This window comes from Molothrus aeneus, chromosome 25 (genome assembly GCF_037042795.1).
Source record: "Molothrus aeneus isolate 106 chromosome 25, BPBGC_Maene_1.0, whole genome shotgun sequence".
NCBI lineage: Eukaryota > Metazoa > Chordata > Aves > Passeriformes > Icteridae > Molothrus > Molothrus aeneus.
The window spans coordinates 5,064,177-5,083,300 of NC_089670.1; the positions used below are offsets into that span (position 1 = coordinate 5,064,177).

The following is a 19,124-nucleotide window of genomic DNA, read 5'->3' on the forward strand; positions in this document are numbered from 1 at the left end:
TAATGGTTTGTTTTCTGGGTAGATGGCAGATCATTGTGCTCAGCCTTTAACCAACCAGCACATGGGACATCAAAGCTGTTCTGGATTCCTTTGCCTTCAAAAAGGAGGCAGCCTAGATATAAATTCCTTAGACCCAAGGGCAGAAATCCTGTGGGACTGCACACCTCAGGAAGTTCCTGTCTCTTTTGCTAAGTGCAGTTCACCTCCCAGAACAGGAGAGCTGTATGACATTTTATAAATACCTGAAGCTGTTGTGGTTTGTAGCAGGGGTTTCCTCTGTTGCCTCCTCTTCACCCCTCCAAGCAATCTCGGCCTGTGGTGAGGGGACCCCTTGCTGTACCTGGAGACTTGTAGAGGTAGCCTGGAAGTTTCCTCTTTGGGCTGGAGTAAATGATTAACAGCTGATTAATTCCTGCAAAGGTGTGGCTAATCTAATCAAATCAAAGGCCTTGAACCCAACTAAAAAGTCCTAATTCAGCTGTTTCTCAGACATTCTTCCTCTTTAAGGCTTTATCCACTCCTACAGCTGTTGCAGGCTTGTAAAGACCCACTGTGGCCTCTGTCTGGGGCAGGCTGCAGGATGTGGTGGAGAGAAAGGGGCTGTGTTTCCTACATCCCAACTGGGTCTGTGCTGCAAGCTCCAGTAGGAGACTGGAGTGAGTCTGAATAGGACTGCCCTGCAGTCCAAAATTCATTGTGACAGTTCAGGTGAATAAACCCATTCCAGAGCATTGCACTGCTGTGAGCTGCAGTAAAACTCTCTATCACTTTCCTGACTGGAGAAGGCCAGAGGGATGGTGCTGGAGAGAGAAGGAAGGGCAGAAGGAGGAGTGTGATGTGTGACACTGCCTGTATAAAAGGAAACTTAATTTTCACAATCCAAGCAAACCAGAGGGATAATGTTACAGAACAGAAGCTATTCCATTAAGTCATCAGTAGAACTTAAACCACTTCTGCTGGAGGGGTTGGCCTTGCTGGCTCTTTGAGGTTCCCCAGGGAAAGGAACAATTTCAACACTTTTTATCCTCACAACTGAAGTAACAGTATTCCTGTGCAGTTCCTCCTAGGCTTTCACAATATGAATGGCAGTTGCTGTGTTAGAAGCAGCCTTGCCTTATTCTGTGCTTTTCTGAATTTCCCTCTGCAGGTTGAAACAAGAGGATCCATCCTCACTGCTGCTCCCTGTAGGTGCCTGTATTTGAGTACTGATTGAAGCCAAAACACAAAAGTTTGTGTGAGTGCTGAGCAGGGACCCAGGGACCAGCAGGTTTGTAGTCAGCAGAAGCTGAAGAGCTGCAGGAAGCTGGGCAATTGCTGGCATCTTTCAGGTTACCCTGAATGCGTGCAAGAAAGCAGCAGATCAGGCAAACAACTGACATGTCTGAATCCCAGCTGTAGGAATAGTCCAGCTGAGTGCAGTGCTACAAAATAGTCCAAAGCAGAACGTCAGGCCTGTGAGGTCCAAACAAGTGTGTAGAAATTGACCCCCTCTACATGGTAGCTGGTCCTCTGCTCCAGAAAGCCACCTGAATCCTTTAGAGGATTGCCTGTTTTTCTTTCCTTCCCTTTTTCTAACACTGCTGTGTTTATTCTTTTTCTAATTCAGGAACTCGCAGTGGCTGAGATAAGACAGGAGCCATTTCTCTTGTTCCTCTGCCTGGTATCTGTCAGTGGTTTAACTTGTACCACCACTGGGAAACATGCATTTGTGGCTTTTCCTGCTGAGATAAGGCCTGGCAGCTTGTTCCCAGTGACAGCAAGCTGTCAGCCCTTGGTGTGTGTCCAGCCTGCCAAGCTTCCCCCTGTCTTTGCACAGGCTGGCTCCGTGCTGCTGGAACAGCCCTCAATGGGATGCTGTTAATGTCTGCAGCTGGCACTGTCTAGCACAAGCCTGGAAAGAAAGTGAGCTCTGTTCTTCCCTGGGTCTTGTGACTTAATCTATATACAAAAACATCTGTTGAGTCTGTCTCTGTAAAAGAGATTCTGAGGCTCCTGATGTCACTTTGATTGCCACTTGTTTGTGAGTGAAATGAGCAAAGACTTATGTGAAAGAAGGTTGGTGTGATGCACCTCTGAATGTTTAAATTGATGCCATGCTTGAGATTGTTTCCCCCTAACATGTTGGTTGGCAGTGAAAGCTTTGGGACAACCTAATAATTTTTTTTTTTTTACACTTTGTTGTCTCAGTGTGACTGTGCATGAAATAGTTCATGCTAGTACAGTCTGCTCTGGATAGTTGTCATGCTGAGCTCAAATATTTATTTCTAAAGAACATCCTCATTTTCCACTGGAAAGTTTTTCTTTTTATTAATTTAAAAGTAACACTGGTAGTTTTAGGAATTTTATTTTTTCTTATAATTCTTAGACTGTGTCTCTGGCTGCAGATATATTCCAATGTGCAGCAGTACAAAAATACCAAATACCTAGATCTGGTTTGTTGGCAAAAAATAAAGTGCATTAAATACATAAGAAGCTGAAGTAATGTGCCTTTTACTAATATGGGTGCAGGCAACAGAGAAAATACATTTCTATACAGAGATTTCTTTATTTTTCTGTACCTCCTGAAGTGTAAAGAGTATTTTAAAGCCCACTGTTAAAAGCTTGATGATTCTGTTCTCCCTAGCTAGACGTTGGCTTTGATACATACACTTAGTTGGGATACAGAGTCAAAAGATGACTTCTCTATATTAATGTAATTGTTTATACCTTCTCACAAAGATGGTTGGTCTCCCATTTGTGGCTGAGACACCAGTGGTTCAGAGTTTAGTGCAGAATTGTGGCCTTCTTGTGCTGTGCTAGTTGTGGAAGTGGTGGCCTGTGCCACAGCCTTGTACGTCGGTAAATCCCTTTCGGAAGTTCACCGGAGTGTAAACCAAACATGCACAGTGGCTGCAGCATGGAAAAGGGATTTATTTGCACTTGTTAACTCCAGCCCAGCAGCCCATTCTTGGCTCTGCTCTGTCACAGTGCCCGCTGTCAGCTGCTGCACACATACCCTGAAGTGATGGCTCCCATCATGTGTCACTCCTCTGAAATGCCTCTGTGCTTGCTCATAAACACACCCTTGGCATCATGTTCATGTCTACTAAAATAAACTGCACACAGTGCAGAGAGTCAGGCACAGAGATCCCTCAAGTAAGAATTGGGATTTGTTCATCTCCTGGAGCTCCCATGCTCTGCAAGAGCCATTTATCTGCAATAAGCAGAAGAGTAGGAACCACAGGGGGTGGAGAGGGAGCATGTTGAGCAGAGAATGATCAAAATAAACCATAGGATTGGTGAGTTTTTCCCTTTTGCCATCATCTTTCTATTTACAAAGAGTATTCCACATGATCTGTTTTCTTTGGCAATTTCCCATCATCATATCACCAATGAAATGACACAAGCTGTACTCAGAGCCTCAGCTGGCACATTGGGATGAGAGGGTCCACCATTTGTTCTTTCCAGCAGATATCTCAGCTAAACGTGTCTCCTGAAGCAAGTTTGGCCTTGATCCATGATGACCTGAGCAATTGGACCTCCCAGTGGTGTCAGTGGGTTTTGCTAATGCCCAGTACCATCCTTCTGGTGAGGAGAGCAGGCAGTGCCTCGTGTGTGGCTGTGTGCGTGGCCTCTGCTTTGCTCCGTAGCTCCATGTTCTGGGGGGAATCCTCAGCTGGCCCAGCTGCAGGGCTGTCTTTGGGAAAGCTTTCTGTTTTCTCAGCAATCTGTGTCCATGTCCTCCCACCCCATCCCAGCCCAGAAGAGGGCCACAGTGATGGTAGAGGAGCTTTACTTTTCTGGTCGCAGTAATGGCTGTCACAGAGAGAAGGAACTCCATGCTATGATTTCTGGTCCTTTGAGTCATGTTCATTAATATTGTTATTGCCATTTTCAGTGGGCTAGTGTGGAAAGTCATTCCCATAGCACTGAATCCTGATATCCATGTGTGTCCTTGATAGCAGGTTGTGTCACTTCAGGAATGGGCAGCTGGGCTGACTTGGCTCTTCTTGCGTCTGGGATCAGGGCGTCCATCACAGCCACAGCAGCTGCAGCAGCAGCAACTGCAGGCAATGATCGTGAGCACCAGCACAGTAACTGCAGAGAGAAACAAAGGATATTGCTTCATAGCATAGGAACAATCAGAGTAACCCTATGTCTCCTCCTCCTACTGCAGAGTAACCCTATGTCTCCTCCAAGTTGTTTGGTGAGCAGCAAAATGAGCAAAGCCTGGTTTCTTGAGAATCTTTTTTCCCTATATCCCCATCTTCCTCCTCCTAAGTTCCTGCTCCTTTGTATTGGTTTTCCATTTAATCTGGACAATCATTACCAGGCATTTCAAGACCTTAAGAGCTACATTCCAAACCATGTGAGGGTTTCTTTACCTACTTAATGGGCTGTTGTTTGGGAGCTGACATGCAGTACCTAAGCACAGCCATGTGCCTGGAAAGGATGAAAATCCAGCTTTGGATTTTTGAGTAACCAGACTTGAGGGAGTTTGGTTACTCAAACTGGCAGTTGTATTTCTGAAGAGTGAGTTCAGCATACTCTTTAAGCATAGAGACTCATGACTGGGTTGGCTTTACTCTTCTGTATTTAGCTTGAAAAAATAAGATACTTCAAATGCAGGGGTTTGTTTCACAGAACAGTGGGCTAACTGACTGTCCTCTAGCCAGGATGGCAGGTGTTGGCAGGGATGTGTTAGTTTATCTGGAGTAGAAAAGGATGACATGTTCCATCCTGCAGAACATGTAAGAGTGTGAGCATGCCTCTGTGTGTGCATGTGTTCCTTTAAAGCCTGGACCTGGGCTGCCAGGTAACCTGACCTGTGGGGAACCAGCTGTAGGGATGAACCAAATAAAGCAGCAGGTGTGACATTGTGAATTCCAGCCCAGGGAGGAGTGTCCAGCTGAATACACACCCTTCCTTTTGGCCAGGAGCAAGCCCTGTCTTTGAGGAGCAGGGCCTGTCTTCCTTCCTGCTTATTTTCCCATTATATAAACAAACTTCATCCTCCTTGATCCAACAGTTCTTGATCCTTCCATGCCATCCCCACACAGAGCAGCAGGAGGGATCTTGCCATTATCAGAGGAGAATAAATAGGCTCATCTGAAGTATATTTGGGTTCCACTGAGCCAATACAAGAATGACACTCAGAGCCCCTCTTAAGTGTCTTCTGTGGCAGGGAGGTGCTCTAGTACCATTTGTCATAAACTATCTCCTATGCATCAAAACATTACAGCAGCTCTGGGTTGGTTAAAATATTCCTGATTTAACTAATGTTTAAAATGGGAGCTTTGGGGAAAGCTGTACTGTTTCCTGTCATGCTCTGCAACCATGTAAGGTACACACTGAATGTTAAAAATTACCCAGGAATTAACCTGGGCCTTAGAGCACAGCCTAGAAAACAACAGCCAACACCACCAACCCACCTACACAGCCTGTGGAGCAAGTTGCCCCCATAGGAGAGGAGAGAAATTCTGACACCCCTTTGCCTCCATCCACAAACTCACCAATAAACAGAAGAACCACAGAAAAGCTGACAATCTCCACTGGCTCAGCCTTGGGCAGTTTCTGGAGCTTGAGGAGAAACTTCTCACCAATGGCTTGAACTTCCTTCAGAAAGCTTTCAGAAGACATTCTGTCACAACCTCTCCAGGCTTTATGCTGCAGGAGAACCAAACAGAGAATAAACCTTTTCACTGACTAATGCTAGGGAGCTGCCAGCCTTCTTATACAGCCAGTGATCACAAGGAAAACAAGTTTATCTGGTCTCAGTCCTTGCTCCCAGTAGCTAAGGTGGAGGACTATTAATTGTCTACGTGTCCCGGCACTGTTTTAATTTCAAAATCCAGCTTCAAGGGTGTTTTTGTCAACTACTGTTAAGCAGAGTCCAAACGGTGTTTCTTCTACAAGGACACTTCTTCCAGCAGGCACTGAGTTAGACTGGACAGTGCCTGCCCTTGGCTCTCACCCAGTCAAAGCACTTTTTTTCCCAGTTGTGCTAACTTGTCCTTCCAGAAACAAATGCAATTCTAACCCAACCTGAATGCTTAACTCCACTGTACATAGTCTTCAGTTGTTTGTTACTGAATAACACAAAGTAGACTCCCTTGAAGGCTTCTTGCACTTTGAGGTACAGAAACCCCCTTCAAAAAAACGGGGGATTTACCTCAAAATACCTTAAAAAAGGCATTTACCTCAACACCTCAATACAATAGCATTAATAATCTTTTATTAACCAGTTTTACTGTATGTGATACTAAAAGTTAAAGTCTGCATTCACTGGAGACAGCTGGATGCTTTTCAAGTTCTTACAGATGAATGCAATTTTATAAAGAAAGCTAAATTTAGGTGTTTTTTTTTATTTTAAGCCACAGAGCAATATATGAATTGAACAGTGGATTCCATCCATCACTGCTGATCATGAGCAAAGCAAAAGCCCCTGGATCTGGCAGGGGGATATCTCCCCTGTGGAGCTAATCTGTCCTGTCCTGCTCAGTAATCTTAGGCCTTCTTTATTCCCAGAGTGATCACCAGGAGCTGTTGTACTGAAAATATTACTAGTCTAATTAAAGTTAAGGGCCTCAGTTTTGTCAGCAATATTTGCTGTTCTTTTACCCCATGAGCAAGATTTTAGGAGGCATTGCAACAAACTATGAAACCTATGGATCTTCAAATTTTGCTTCAATTAGGAACTGGAATTGGATATTTTTGAGAAATATCCATAGTTCCACCTAAAACAAGTGTTTAGACAGGTCAACACTTGAATGGGTTACAACTCTTATTTCATTATTATATCAAAATGTACTGGTTTCTGTGTGTTGTAACAGGCAACACTGGGGTTTGGGACTTGAACATTGCAATTTAATATCCTGATCTTGGTGATAACACAAAGCCAAGTGGCCAAGTCTGCACTTCCAGAACAAACCAGCTAGTTCCTTATTGAACATCTGGCTTGGTTACTCAAACAAATGGATGCTTGGAGTTCAGTTTTTCTAAACACACTGAGGACAGAGACCTTGGCTGTTTCTTTGCATGCTGGGCTTAAGTACTACAGTGCCAAGTTAAATTAGTTTTGTATGTTTATGCAATTCAAAAAGGGTTTTCTTTGTTCTTTTAAATCCAAGCTAAGGAATAAAAATCAGAACCAGCTGGTTTCTTAGAAATGGAGGTGGATGGAAAATCCACATCCACAGAAAGATCACTGCAATTCAGGAAGGAGGCATTGCTGTGGTCTTTTGACCTGAAAAGGTCACCTTTTGAGACTAGGGTTAAATACTTCTTTCCAGATGATTGCATACCCCAAGTAAGCTTCTCCAGAAACGGCTGCTTTATCCTTAGTGCTGCAGGATTCTGTGTCAACAGGTTTTCAATTTTGTTTCCATTCTAAGAGATGGTGGATGAGGCAGAGGTGAAATGATTTGTGTTTTCTGTTCTTGGCTCTAGAAGAAAAAAATTCAAAAAATAAAATTAATGGCTTTAACATTGAAAATGCTTGTTCCCTTTGGAGGTGTTTCTGCCTGTCCAGAAGCTCTCCTCATAACGAATTTGCTGTGAACTTCCATGCCATGCTTTGGGTTACATCAGAAGCAACAGGTATAAGAGCCAGGCTTTGAAATTTGGTTATACAGGGTAAAATTACTGAGTTCTACTGATTGTAGAACTGCATGTGGATTAGCAAAGTGCTTAGTCAAAAATTATAAAGCCTGTCTCTGTAATGGACATTCCACTCTACCCATGGTACCTGATCTGGAGCTGAGTGAAGGAGTTTTTATTCTAAAACTTGTAAGGAATGTTGCTTGTTTACCTTGGTCTGAATTACATCAGGGACAAAATTTGATGGTGGTGGCGCAGTCTCCAATCTACTCGTGAGGAAGCAAATGTTTTTCTGATTGACTGCACTTTCTGCTGCTTCAAGGACTCTCTGCTTTGGGACTTCTGCTTCTGCAGCAAGGCAAAAGGGTGAAGGATAAAATAATTCTTAAAGGAAAAAAGTAAAACTCCTCCAAGAGAGCCAGTTACATTAATAGACTTTTGTATGTTCCATTCTACTTGTGATGTAAAGTCTTTCTTCAGGACTAGTTTTGATGTGACCTTTTCCCAATTGATTTCAGTGGAACCAAGATTTTACCCTTGAGATTAGCACAAGGGTAAGGATAGTGTAATTTAAACCAGTTGTCTTATGCATCTGCCTCATTTACAACACAAAGGTGATGACATTACAATAACAGAGTGAAGCTGTGAGAATTAATTCCTTTTGTTTTATTATATTGTGTTCAAAAAAGCTTCCAGTCACCAACAGTAGTAAAGGCCAGGTGGTGCAGGATATTCAGTTGAAGCAGTAACTCTAATGATAATTATTAAAACAGGGAAGTCTTAAGAGGTTTGAAACTTAAGGTTGTGGGCCTTAACTGACAGTTTACTTTCTAGGCCTGGAGTGCTGAGGTACTAACTTCAGTGGCTCTTCCAGAGCCACTCCATGGAAGAGCCTAACTTGAGTGTTAGTACCTCAGAGATTCTCAGGAGTTTGGAGAAAATATAATTGTCTGTCAGTGTTTCCCTCAGTTGGGAATTTCTTCTTGCTCATCACTGTCCTTCCTCAAAACTTCACCCACTGAGGATGGGAACCCTCCAGAACAGAGGAGACTTGGCTGTAGGGCAGCAGAGCTGATGTAACTCATCCATGTCATGGAAGAAGTCCTGAATGACCACACTGCAATGTGGTCTTCATAACACATTGTCAGAATGATGTCAGGAAATTCTGCTCCACAGCTGTAGTTAGAGCTCAAATGAAGTGAAAATCCGATGAAGAGAGACAAGGTAAGATCTCACATAGAAAAGAAAGTAATACAATGTCTTGTCACAGGCAGACATTTGTGACATCCTGCTGGGATGGGGTGGCAGCCTGAAATTCATGGTTTTGACTTAAGAAATAACTCATCCAATCAGTGATGCCAGTGGAACTAGACTGTCAAACCTTTCTGCCCTCCTCTAATGTTGCAAGGCCCAGCAGGGGGAGGGAATAAAACAAATAATTTAATTTGGGTTTATTTGGGTTTATTTGGTTTTGATGAAAAAAAAAGGCCCATTCTGCCATGTGCCACGAGTTATTAGCCTTGGTTGAAAGGACAGAGCACAGAAATGATGCAGGGCAATGGCAAACAGCTGCAGGTGTGCTGCTCAGCTGCAAGGATTACATGACCCTGGAAAACCGGAGTGCATGTCCTGTGTTTAGGACTTACATAGGTTTAGATTCCCAGAAAACACTAATGCAGATTCATCTTGCTTTGCCCACTGAAGAAAGCTGTGAAAATTGCCATAATAGCACTGAAATTCTCTTTCTGAGTTGTTTTAATGGACTTGTGCCATGCTGAAGCACTCAAAGAAGTTGGCTGCTCAGCCCCTTGGAGAATGAAACCATTAAAAAGCCTCAATCTAGATATTCAAGAGAAAAGCCTCCATCAAGGTTCCTTTCTGCTGTGAACTGGCTGCATATGGAGGTTTCTTTTTCCAAGAAAAAAGCTTTGAGATGACCATGTACAGTAGGGTCTCACATCCCTGTGCCTGCCTGAAGCTGGTGAGGGTGCTGTGAGTCTTTTGGAATTGCTGTACATTTTGGTTTTGCATTTTTGCTGTACATTTGGGGTTTTTGGTCTGTGTTGATCTGTGTGTGGACACAGCTGCATCCACAGGTGAACTGTAGGGAGTGGGTGAGCTGAAATTTGCTGCTGAGAATGAGACACTTGTTTACACATATCCCTGGGGCTATTTGAGCAGCCTTTTTTAGTGCAAAAAGCACAAATTTAAGTTTGTGGTTTAGCCCCAGGACTAGAAGTTAGTAAATACAGGCAGTCTCCCTGGCCTGCCAGTGATGCTCCCTGGTTGTGACTTTGGGTAAGTCATCACGTCCCAGTGCTGGGTGACTTCATCTCTGCAGACAGCAGAACATGGAACCACATCAGAGCTCTGTTTGTTAATTGTTGTGTGTCCAAGTTTCCAGCATGCTTGGAAATCTTTAGATAGAAAGGCAACAAGTCCCTGGTTTTGCTGCAGTTACAAACTGAACTGGCCATTGTTTTGCTGAGTACTTTGTACACTTTGTTCACTGAGCCTGTTTAGGATGGATGTAGATGAAAGTGTGGTTTCCACTCTTGTTTGCTCCTAACCCAGCCATGCTTCTCATATTGTTCTTGCCATAATCCTGATCCATTGGTTTTACTGTGCTTGCATAGGTTTGTTGCTCTAGTAACCTACAAGTGGAGATAAAGCTTTGGGAGGGGGAATTCTGGGGGGAACAAGAAGCTGCCAATGCCTCTAGTCCTAATGCAGCGAGTCCCAGTGATGGTGAGTTGGCTCTCCTCCACTGCCCACTGCCCACAGCAGGATGGCTCCAGAGACCTTACCGGATGTTCTTCCTGATGTTCCCATCAAGTAGACTGCCAGGGCAACATTCTCATTGCAACCTTGGCTTTTCCTTAAGACTGGGGCTTTGAAGAAACAAGTGTTGTGTTGTTCTTACTCAGACTAGTCCAATAAATTGGTTGAAATTGGACCTGTACAGGGATGGGAAGCCTGTATGGATTGTGAAGGCTTATCTGGTAGGAAATCTTACAAGGCAAGCCCAACCTCATGGAAGGAGGGTGCTGAGCAGCCAAAAGGGAGGGGATGCTTTTTATTCTGGTCTAAAACTCTAAAATAAGCTCTGACTGTACTTGGCCACTTTTTAAAGAAAACGAAGGCTTGGCCAGTTTCAAAACGTACCAGCTTTGTTCTTGGTCCCTGAAATGTCCTTCTGATTTTATATGGATAAGGTCTGCAGTGCTTCCTGTTCTCAAACAATGCTGGGTTGCTAGGTGTGCCTACAGTGGATGCATTTTGGTGTAACATGTCATAATTCCTGCATGATTGTTTATTGTTCTAAGCTTTTAGTGTACTGCTGAGATGAAAAGGGCCATAGAAATGCAGTTGTATTATCAGTGCATGGTTTTCTCTCATCATTGTTAATGCAGTGTTTGCTGCCATGATTGTAGCTGACCAGCCATGTGAATCTTAACTATAGTCAGACAAGCCCTTTTTTCTTAAAACAGGAGTGCACAGAGCCAGACCGACCTATAATTCATTCCCAAGCAGATGAAAATAGTTTCCAGTATCAAGAGAATTCAGCCCTTGAACAGCACACACCCAAACTGGTAAATTGTAGCTCAATACCATGGGAGGAAAGCTGGGGACTTTGTCAGTTGGTTTGGAGCAGGCCACACATTCCTGAGGTTTTAAAGCTGCCCTGCCTGGGTCACCCTTTGGCCAGAATATCCTGTCATCTCCACCACCCACTATTTGGAGATGGGTTTTGAGGCAGCACTGTAAATGTGCCTTCTCTTCCCTACAACCTAATATTAGATTGATGTAAAAAGGCACTGAATTCCCAGTTTCAGTAGCAGAGGTGCCCACTGGGGCACTGAGCTGGGAGTCTTTTCACCTCTGCAGATCACCCTGGTTTTCTCCAGTCCGTCCCACAAACATGTCCACAAAACCTCATGAGATAATTCCTCACTACTAGAAATTTTTTAAGTGGGGAAACCAAAACACTGAACCATCCAATGAAAGGAAAAGGTCAATTTTAAAAATAAACCTGTAGCTCTTCTACAAGAGAACTTTTTTTAGGGTTGGTGATGCTTGAATCTAGCCTGAAAGTCTATTCTAATATTAGCAAAATATCCATTTCCCAGGAAGCTGACCGAGAGGTAGCTGTGTGCCTGTGAAAGCCTTTTAGTGACTTCACAGACATAGTGGGATCTATCAGTAGCTGGTGCTTGAGGTCCAGCATCTGGAGGCCCTGAGAGTGCTGGAAACTCCTCCACCTTGTAACAGCCACTTCTGTGCCCTGTCCTTGATCTCACATCTACAAGTCTCCTAAATTACATGCATTTTTGAGCTTTTTGAAATATCCTGGACTAATCCTAGTAAAGGTGCCACTGGGGTGTAGGAGCTCAAAAATCAACATCTGCAGCAGCTGCTGCCTTGGGAGGAATTGTTTGGAAGCTCATCAGCTGTGGCTGCATGGGCAGAGCCTGCATGGAGCTGTGGGGTGGGTGCTGCTCCCAGCCCCTCACAGTCCCTGCTGGCCAGTGGGTGCCTCTGCCCCACTGCAGGCTCTGTGCTCAGGGTTTGTCTTACAGAGAAGAGCCACTCTGTCAAACTTGGATTATTTTGTACCTTCATTCCCACACCCACTGTTGGTTGCAGTCAGGCTGAGGCCCGTGCACTGTGACAGCTGTAACACAAGCCATGTCCTGCTGGTTTTATCCAGACATGTGTTTCACATTGCTGTGCCTCTCCCCCCACACATCAACAGCATGGCTGCAGCTGGACAAGCCCCCAGCCAAACCCATTAAGATTTTATTTTGGCCAGGAAAACTTGGCATGTTTCTCCACCTCCTTCCCTCCCCTGCCCTTCTCCCCTCACTCCTCCCTCCTTATTTTTTTAATTTGTTGTTTTGCTAAACTTTGTTTTTTCACATGCTTCATTTAAGAAACTCTCTTAACTGCAACAAGCAACCTACAGAGACTCTCCATTAGCAGGATGGAAACTTCCCTCCATCCCCTTGAGCCTTAGGGCCAGGCTGGAGGCATGTGGGTCTGAACTACTACCTCTCCTCACTCAGGCAGTTCCAATTCCATGTTTGTACAACACTAGGTCAGAAAGACCTGCCCTCCATTCCTGGTTAATGGAAATGGAGAGAAGTGGAAATACCTGATCCTTAACATTCCTCCCTACAGGCATATGTAGGATTGGGAAGACCTTTTTTCTGTGAGACTTGGCTTTCTGCTCCAGTTTGTAAACAGCTGACTGCCCCTGTGCCTCCTGGCAGAGGCTGAGGGGTCCCAGCTCAGTGCTGGGAGCTGCAGCAGCTTCCAAACAAAGAAGTCAGCTTCAGATAGCAGAAAATGGGGATTTATCAGGGCAGTCTCCATTACCAGCCCCTCTTCCTGTACCCAACAGGAAAAGAGAGATGGGAGCACAGGTGGGACACCTCTATAAAACCAAAGCTTGGACACAATTGCCTAAAATGTCTTTTTCAACCTAAATGATTCTGTGTTGTAAAATTTCATGTATTTAAGTGATCCTTTTACTCTTCCTTCCCTTCTCACTGCATTCAAACTTGATGGTGTGGTTACTGTAAGCCCTGAGCTGTGTATGTGCATGAACGTGCCTCTCAGAGCAGTGGTTCTCATGCTGCTTTGAGCACTAAACCAGCATCTGTGCCTGATACACTGGCTGAATTCTTCTTTTTTTAAATGTTCTCATTAGCAACTCTGTAAAATCTTTCCGTTTATTTCTATTGGACACAGATGCTTAGCTTGCACAGCATGCTAGCTTCCCGACCAGGGTTTGTTTTCTAAGCTCTCTGCATCAGGATTTGGGGGATAAAACTTGGCTGCAGCTGGGAGGAGCTCCGGGAAAAGCCGTGGCTGGCACCCGCCAGGTTTCGTACGCGCCTGCCTGTGCTCCCCGCTAAGGCACGCACAGCCTCGGACCCAGCTGCCTTGTCCACACCGACTATTTCTGTATCAGGTCACCAGCTTATCGGGACATACGTTCTGTACGAGCACAGAAAGCCGAGCAGCCTGCCTTTGTCACCGGCAGAGGAGTTGCGGAGTCCCTCTCGCGCTCGGAGCTCCTTTTGTTACAGGGCGGCTGCGGCGCAGCTCTCCGCAATCCCATTAAAAGCTTTTCTCCTGCCACCTTCGCTCCTGGTGTCCCTGGCAAGCAAATTCCGCCTCCCAAGCTCTGCTCCATGGCTGACCGAGCCGGGGGAGCTCCCCAGGCTCCAGCCCTCCGCGTTTGACCGAACAGCAGCGATAGCTCAGCCTTACCCCGACCGCCAGCTCTGCTTCTCCTCTTGGTTTTCTTTCGTCTTCTTAAACTTTTCACGTCATCTCTCCCCTCATCCTGCGGCTCGCTGCTCGCTCGGCTCCTCTCTGCTCCGCTGCTGACAGCCAGCTGTTGTCTCTGCCTTTTTTTTTTTTTTTTTTTTTTTTTTTTTTGTTGCTGGTTGTCGTGGAGATGCGAAGTTTCGTGTTACATGTGTGCCAAAGAGGGAGGGAGAGGAGCCACCGCAGGCTGAGCCAGAGCCGGTGCCAGCTCCCCGGGGCGCCCGAGGGCCGGCACTTGTTGCTGGCTTCCTCTGTGCATCTCCTCCGAGAGAGGAGTTTCTTCTTTACCTTTTAATGACGCCTTTTTCTGCCGTGAGACTTGAATGGATTCCCTGGCTGCGATAGTTTGGGGCGGTGTTAAAGCGAATAACTTTCCTTTCAGCTGCCCGGTTTCCTTGCGGCTCCCAGGAGAAGGAGCTTTTCTCCTGTGCTCATTGAAAGGGCAGAGCAAGTGCTCACAAGGACAGTGCAGCTCTGTGAGAGACCTGCCGCGAGCAGGGCAGCAGGGACATTGCTGGGGCAGTGAATTTGATGCTGGGATGGTGAATTTGCTCCGTGCCCTTGGCCAAGTCATTTACTCTCTTGATGCTGAGCTTTTTGCTTCTTGTATTCTGGGGACAGCTGACTGGCACTGTCTTGTCTCAGAGGGTGAAGCTCGGGTGATGATGAAAGGACACAGTCCTTCAGACAGGTGCAAAATTAGAAGTTCTCATCAACCTCATGACTTGCTCTTCTATTTGGTAAAGCTCATTAAATGGCTTTCACTTGACAACTGCATAAGTAATTTGCCCTCATGTGATTTTTATCTTTTTTAACCCTTTCACTTCACATTATTCCAAGACTTGCTGAGTTGTTTATTTCAGGGAGCATTTTTGATGAGGCTCTGTACCCTCTGGCTTATATAAGGGAATGCTTTTTTCTGGTGTTTTTTGGGAGAGACTGAGCTTCTTTTGGGATATGTGACTTTGCTTCTTCTCTGGCTGTCCAGCTGCTTCTCCTAATTGCAGGAATAGCACTCCTATTTTTTGTGGTCTATAAAAACAAGGACTACCAAAGCTACACAAGTGCAGGCAGCTTTGTGGTCAGTTTAGTACTTTTCTGAAATGCATTGCCACAGACAAAAATGTGTTAATAAACCTCTTTGTTATTTGCTCTTCATCCCATTCCATGATGTCAGATGAGGGGGGAGGGGATGTCTGAAATGACATAATGATTTTGTTTAGACATTTTAGAGACCAGTGGTCAGCTCATACATAACTCTTTTGAAGGGCGAAGGGAGACAAATAATACAGTAGCATATTTTAAAGATGCAGTAATTTTAGGACATGTATAACAATACAAACTACCATTAATTTATGTAAATCATCTCTATCTCGTGGGCATTAGTCAGGTGTTGGTGTGACAGGGGAAGCTTTCCCCTCACATGTTAATGCATAACCAACTGTCTTTCAGGAACTCTTGTGTTAAGTATTAATCCAGTGATTAACCCCAGCATCCCTGTTGGTAACTTCGTTTTTTGTCTTTTGACCTTAATTATAGGATTGCAATTTTAGTTTTGCAACTGAATTTCCGTTATGGCCCAACTCCTGAACACCGTTGGCTAAAGTGGGGCTGTGGCCCCAATCTGGGTCATTCTTCAGGAAGAAAAAGGCAATTACAGCATTACAGTAGGCTGGGTAGGAAGGGCTTGGCTTTACAAGCCTGATGGGTTAGAAACTGGAACTCTAAATTCCAGTGAGCTCACAGCTGATCTCTGCTTCCACCAAAGCCCTCCCCTGTGGCATCTAAAGGACAGAGGTGTGTGTGTCTGTCCCTTCCCAGCATAAGCCTGGTGAGCTGTGGGAGTGGGGAGAGGGCTTGTCCCTCACTGAATGCCTCAGTTAACTCTAATACAGATCAGTGCGTGCGAGGGGAAGAGACAGGGACTAATGAGAATGCTGCCTGTTTTCTTTGGGGGAAACAAAAAGCTGACTTGCAGCTCGCTGACATTTCTATAGTCACGTTGCACTGGCAAGCCAGGCAGCACCAGTGGTTCTTTTGGAGAGGCAGGACAAGGGTATCAAATGTGTTGCCCCCATCTTGGTCCCCCCAGCCTTGCCCTCCATGTGAAAGGAGCTCTTTGAGTGCAGGAGCAGAGTGAGTCAGTGTGGCTCTGCAGGGGGATATAATGGCAGCTTTGTCAGAGCCTCTCCAGGCTTTGGTGCCCTGCACGGTGCAGACACCCTGCTGCAGCCCCTTACCTGAGCACTGCCAGCTCCCTGCCACTTCAGCACACTCAGGTCACTGCTGGGGACAGCAGCCTGTGCCCTGCTGCTGTGCTGCCTTCCAGATCCACCTCCCAGGCCGTGGGAAGGAGTGAGCCAGCAGCCCCTGCAGCACCTCTGGGGTTTGTTTGTGATGCTTTGGTAACATGCAGTTGTTTGGTTCACAACATGCAGTTGTGTTCCCTCCAGACACACACAGACACAAATGAAGAAGAAAACTGTATTTGGTAGATCTCTGGCAAGTTCTGACATGCCTTAAAGGGTTTAGAATAAGAGTAAATGAGGTGCTTGCTCTCTTACTTTTCCCTTCTGTGACCCACTTTTTGCAGCTGAAATTGGGAAGCCCACTAGGGCACACCTTGGTGGAGAAGAAAAATTTCCACTTTGTTCTTCCTTGTAGTAAAATAATTTTCTCTTAAAATAACTTTTGTTCCCACTTGGTTGCTGGATTTGATCTCTAAATGCCCAATTAAGTGAATGTTTTCATATAATTATTGTCAGCTTTTTGAATAACACTCAACTAGCCACCTCTGCTGAGAAACTCCTCTAAATTCTGCTTTCTTAAAAAAAAAAAAAAAAAGGTGGGGGGGAGGGTAAAGTAAAAAGTAACTGCCTGATCATTTTTTGGCAAATTCAGTGTGTTCCCTGGTTTAAGTTGGGGAGTGTTTTAGAAGAGAAATTATTTCCTGCCTGTATTGCTAGTGAGCATATTGTCACCAAATTCTTTTTTATGTACCCCAAAACACTGATGCCTGCCAAAAATCTTTTGAAAATTTCTGGAAGAATCTAGTAATCTTCTCATGGCTGGTTTGCTAATCCTGGTAAACTGGTTGTGCAATCCTGTGAGAGCAAATGAGCTGGTTTTCATGCATGTAGGACTCTACCCAAACTTTGGGTGCTGATCCTGGAGCATGTGTGAGCCCATCAAGATCCAGGCTGTGTTATCTGAATGGTACTCCCTTGTGACCTCACTCTGGTCTCTATTCCTGGGACTTTCTTTACATTCCTGTGTCTTCAAATAGATATTTCTTCACCTTCAAATCACAAATAATAAACCTAGAAGCTCTTCAATGTGAGATGTTCTTCAATGTGAGGTGTTCTCTGAAGTGTAGTGATCAATGGGGTGTCTTTACTTACAGCCAACCTGATAGGACATGGAATATATTTAGCCAGTGATACAGAATTAATAACTGTATATTTCATCAGCTGCTCCTTTTTTACAGGTCTCAAAGACCTGAAAGGGTTTAGCAGAAGAGATTAACATTGATGGTTTTTTACATATGGGGAAGTGAAGGCAGAGAGACTTTAAGCATGGTGCCAGGAACAGAGCCCAAATTCTGCTACGGGGATTAAACCCTGTGATTTCTGCTGGAATAGACATTCTCTGTGAAAAAACAGGACTCAAATGTATCTAAAGACACCCTGCATTTGGAGGGTGGAGTTTTTGTGGATAGAAGTGATGACCAGATGATTTTGCCTTGTGTTTCCAAGCTGTCGCCACGCTGCCATCGCAAAGTACTTTGGCGACGCCACCCCACCTTGCAACAAGTGCTGTGACTTCTGCAAGAACCCAGGGGCAGTGAAAAGGCAACTGGAGGAACTGGAACGCTGCAGCAACAGCTGGAGTAAAACCTCCATCAGGCCCACGGGATCCTCCTGGGATAGCTACGACCCAGAGCTCTACGAGGGCGGGAGGAGAGGCCTCAAAGGCTTCAGCAGGTTTGTACCAGAGAGTTTAACCTCACCTCACAGGAGCCATCAGAGAAAAGAGCATCCACCAGCTGCAGGCCCAGACACTCCTATTTTCAGCACGTTTCTGTGTGGATGGTATTCTCCTGTAACTTTCTGGCAGCAGCAGCTGGAATTTCATTTTCCACACACTTTGGCAGCCTCGTTCTCATTCGTGTTCCAGAGAACCAAAAGCTGTTTTGACAGAGCTGAGAATTGCCCTGCACAATGTAATTGGCTCAAGAAACTAGCCTGAAATTTTTGAAAGCAGCAAGTGGGCTCAGCCTGTTCATAGTCACAAGGATCAGAAATGTTTAAACTTGAGACCAAGATGACATGGTCCAGAGTTCATTCCTGATTTAACACAACTGTCTGTGAGCCAGCAGGCCAGGGGCCACTGACAGGACTTAGTCACCACAGAGGATGTTATGAAGTGCCAGTGTCAGATTCTTCTGCAGATTGCTGCATTTTTCTATGAGACTGACAGCAAAATGAATATGTGCAGTGGAAAACATGATGAATTCTGTAAAATGCTTGGCAGTGTGGAGGTGACAACTTCTCTTTCCCCTTGTTCTCTGGCAGAGTTGCAGTGATTGTCCAGCTGTGTCAGGAGGAAGTTTCTCTGCTGGCACTGCCCATGAAGCTGTGCCAGGACACACAGTGCTGTAGGCTGGCCAGGCCCTCTGCTTTACCTTAAAAAGCTTGAGATTGGTACCTTTGTTCTTTGGCCAAGTCCAGCTGAGTCAGAGGAAACCAGGACTGGTGACCTAAGCTGTGTTTGGTCTCAGAACCTGAGAAGCCACAGCTAATGCTATTGTACAGAACAGTGCTTGCCACTTGGCTTATTGAACCTTTCCATGACCTGATTGTAGTTTTGCCTTGGAAGTTGTAATAGTTAGCAGCTCTAAAGCTCAGATTTGTGATACCTGTAAGTTTGGCAGCTGTGGGAGGCAGTGAACTCCCGGGCTGCATCTGGTGAGCATCAGCTGCTGCATTTCAGTGTAGTAGAGATGGAGATTTCATTTATTGCAGCAGCCTGTGAACAAGTGAGGCTGAGGAATGGATGTTGTGCCCTTTCTGCCATCTCTTTTCCCAGGGCAGGAGGGACTGACAGATGGGGTACATGACATGAGGCAGTGACTCCTGAACCCCCTGGGAGCATCTGGCACAGCTGCTGAAATGGAGCCCTCCATTCTCAGGGCACTGGTTACAAGC

At 45.2% G+C, this 19,124-nt stretch overlaps 2 protein-coding genes across 9 annotated transcripts in view; one reads left to right on the forward strand and one right to left on the reverse strand.

The window, feature by feature from the left end:
- The window catches only part of RECQL5 (RecQ like helicase 5), a 37,842-nt gene that overhangs the window by 11,344 nt on the left and 7,374 nt on the right, over positions 1 to 19,124 (forward strand). For 6 of the 7 annotated variants that reach the window (XM_066565588.1, XM_066565590.1, XM_066565593.1 and 3 more), the window contains exon 9: positions 17,673 to 17,900. In XM_066565588.1, the coding sequence (XP_066421685.1) occupies positions 17,673 to 17,900 (228 nt within the window). Of the gene's footprint in view, positions 1 to 1,606; positions 1,692 to 17,672; positions 17,901 to 19,124 lie in introns of those variants that run through there. The other variant, XM_066565595.1, reaches the window with a different exon arrangement.
- On the reverse strand, positions 2,891 to 14,189 carry SMIM5 (small integral membrane protein 5). 2 transcript variants are annotated; one of them, XM_066565597.1, is made up of 5 exons: positions 13,858 to 14,189; positions 7,790 to 7,926; positions 7,284 to 7,424; positions 5,493 to 5,646; positions 2,891 to 4,077 (listed from the first exon to the last, which is right to left on the reverse strand). In XM_066565597.1, the coding sequence occupies exons 4-5, from the start codon at positions 5,617 to 5,619 to the stop codon at positions 3,956 to 3,958; spliced, it is 249 nt and encodes an 82-aa protein (XP_066421694.1). In that variant the 5' UTR covers positions 5,620 to 5,646; positions 7,284 to 7,424; positions 7,790 to 7,926; positions 13,858 to 14,189; the 3' UTR covers positions 2,891 to 3,955. The 2 variants fall into 2 exon arrangements, with proteins under 2 accessions (XP_066421694.1, XP_066421693.1); XM_066565596.1 differs by lacking the exon at positions 7,790 to 7,926.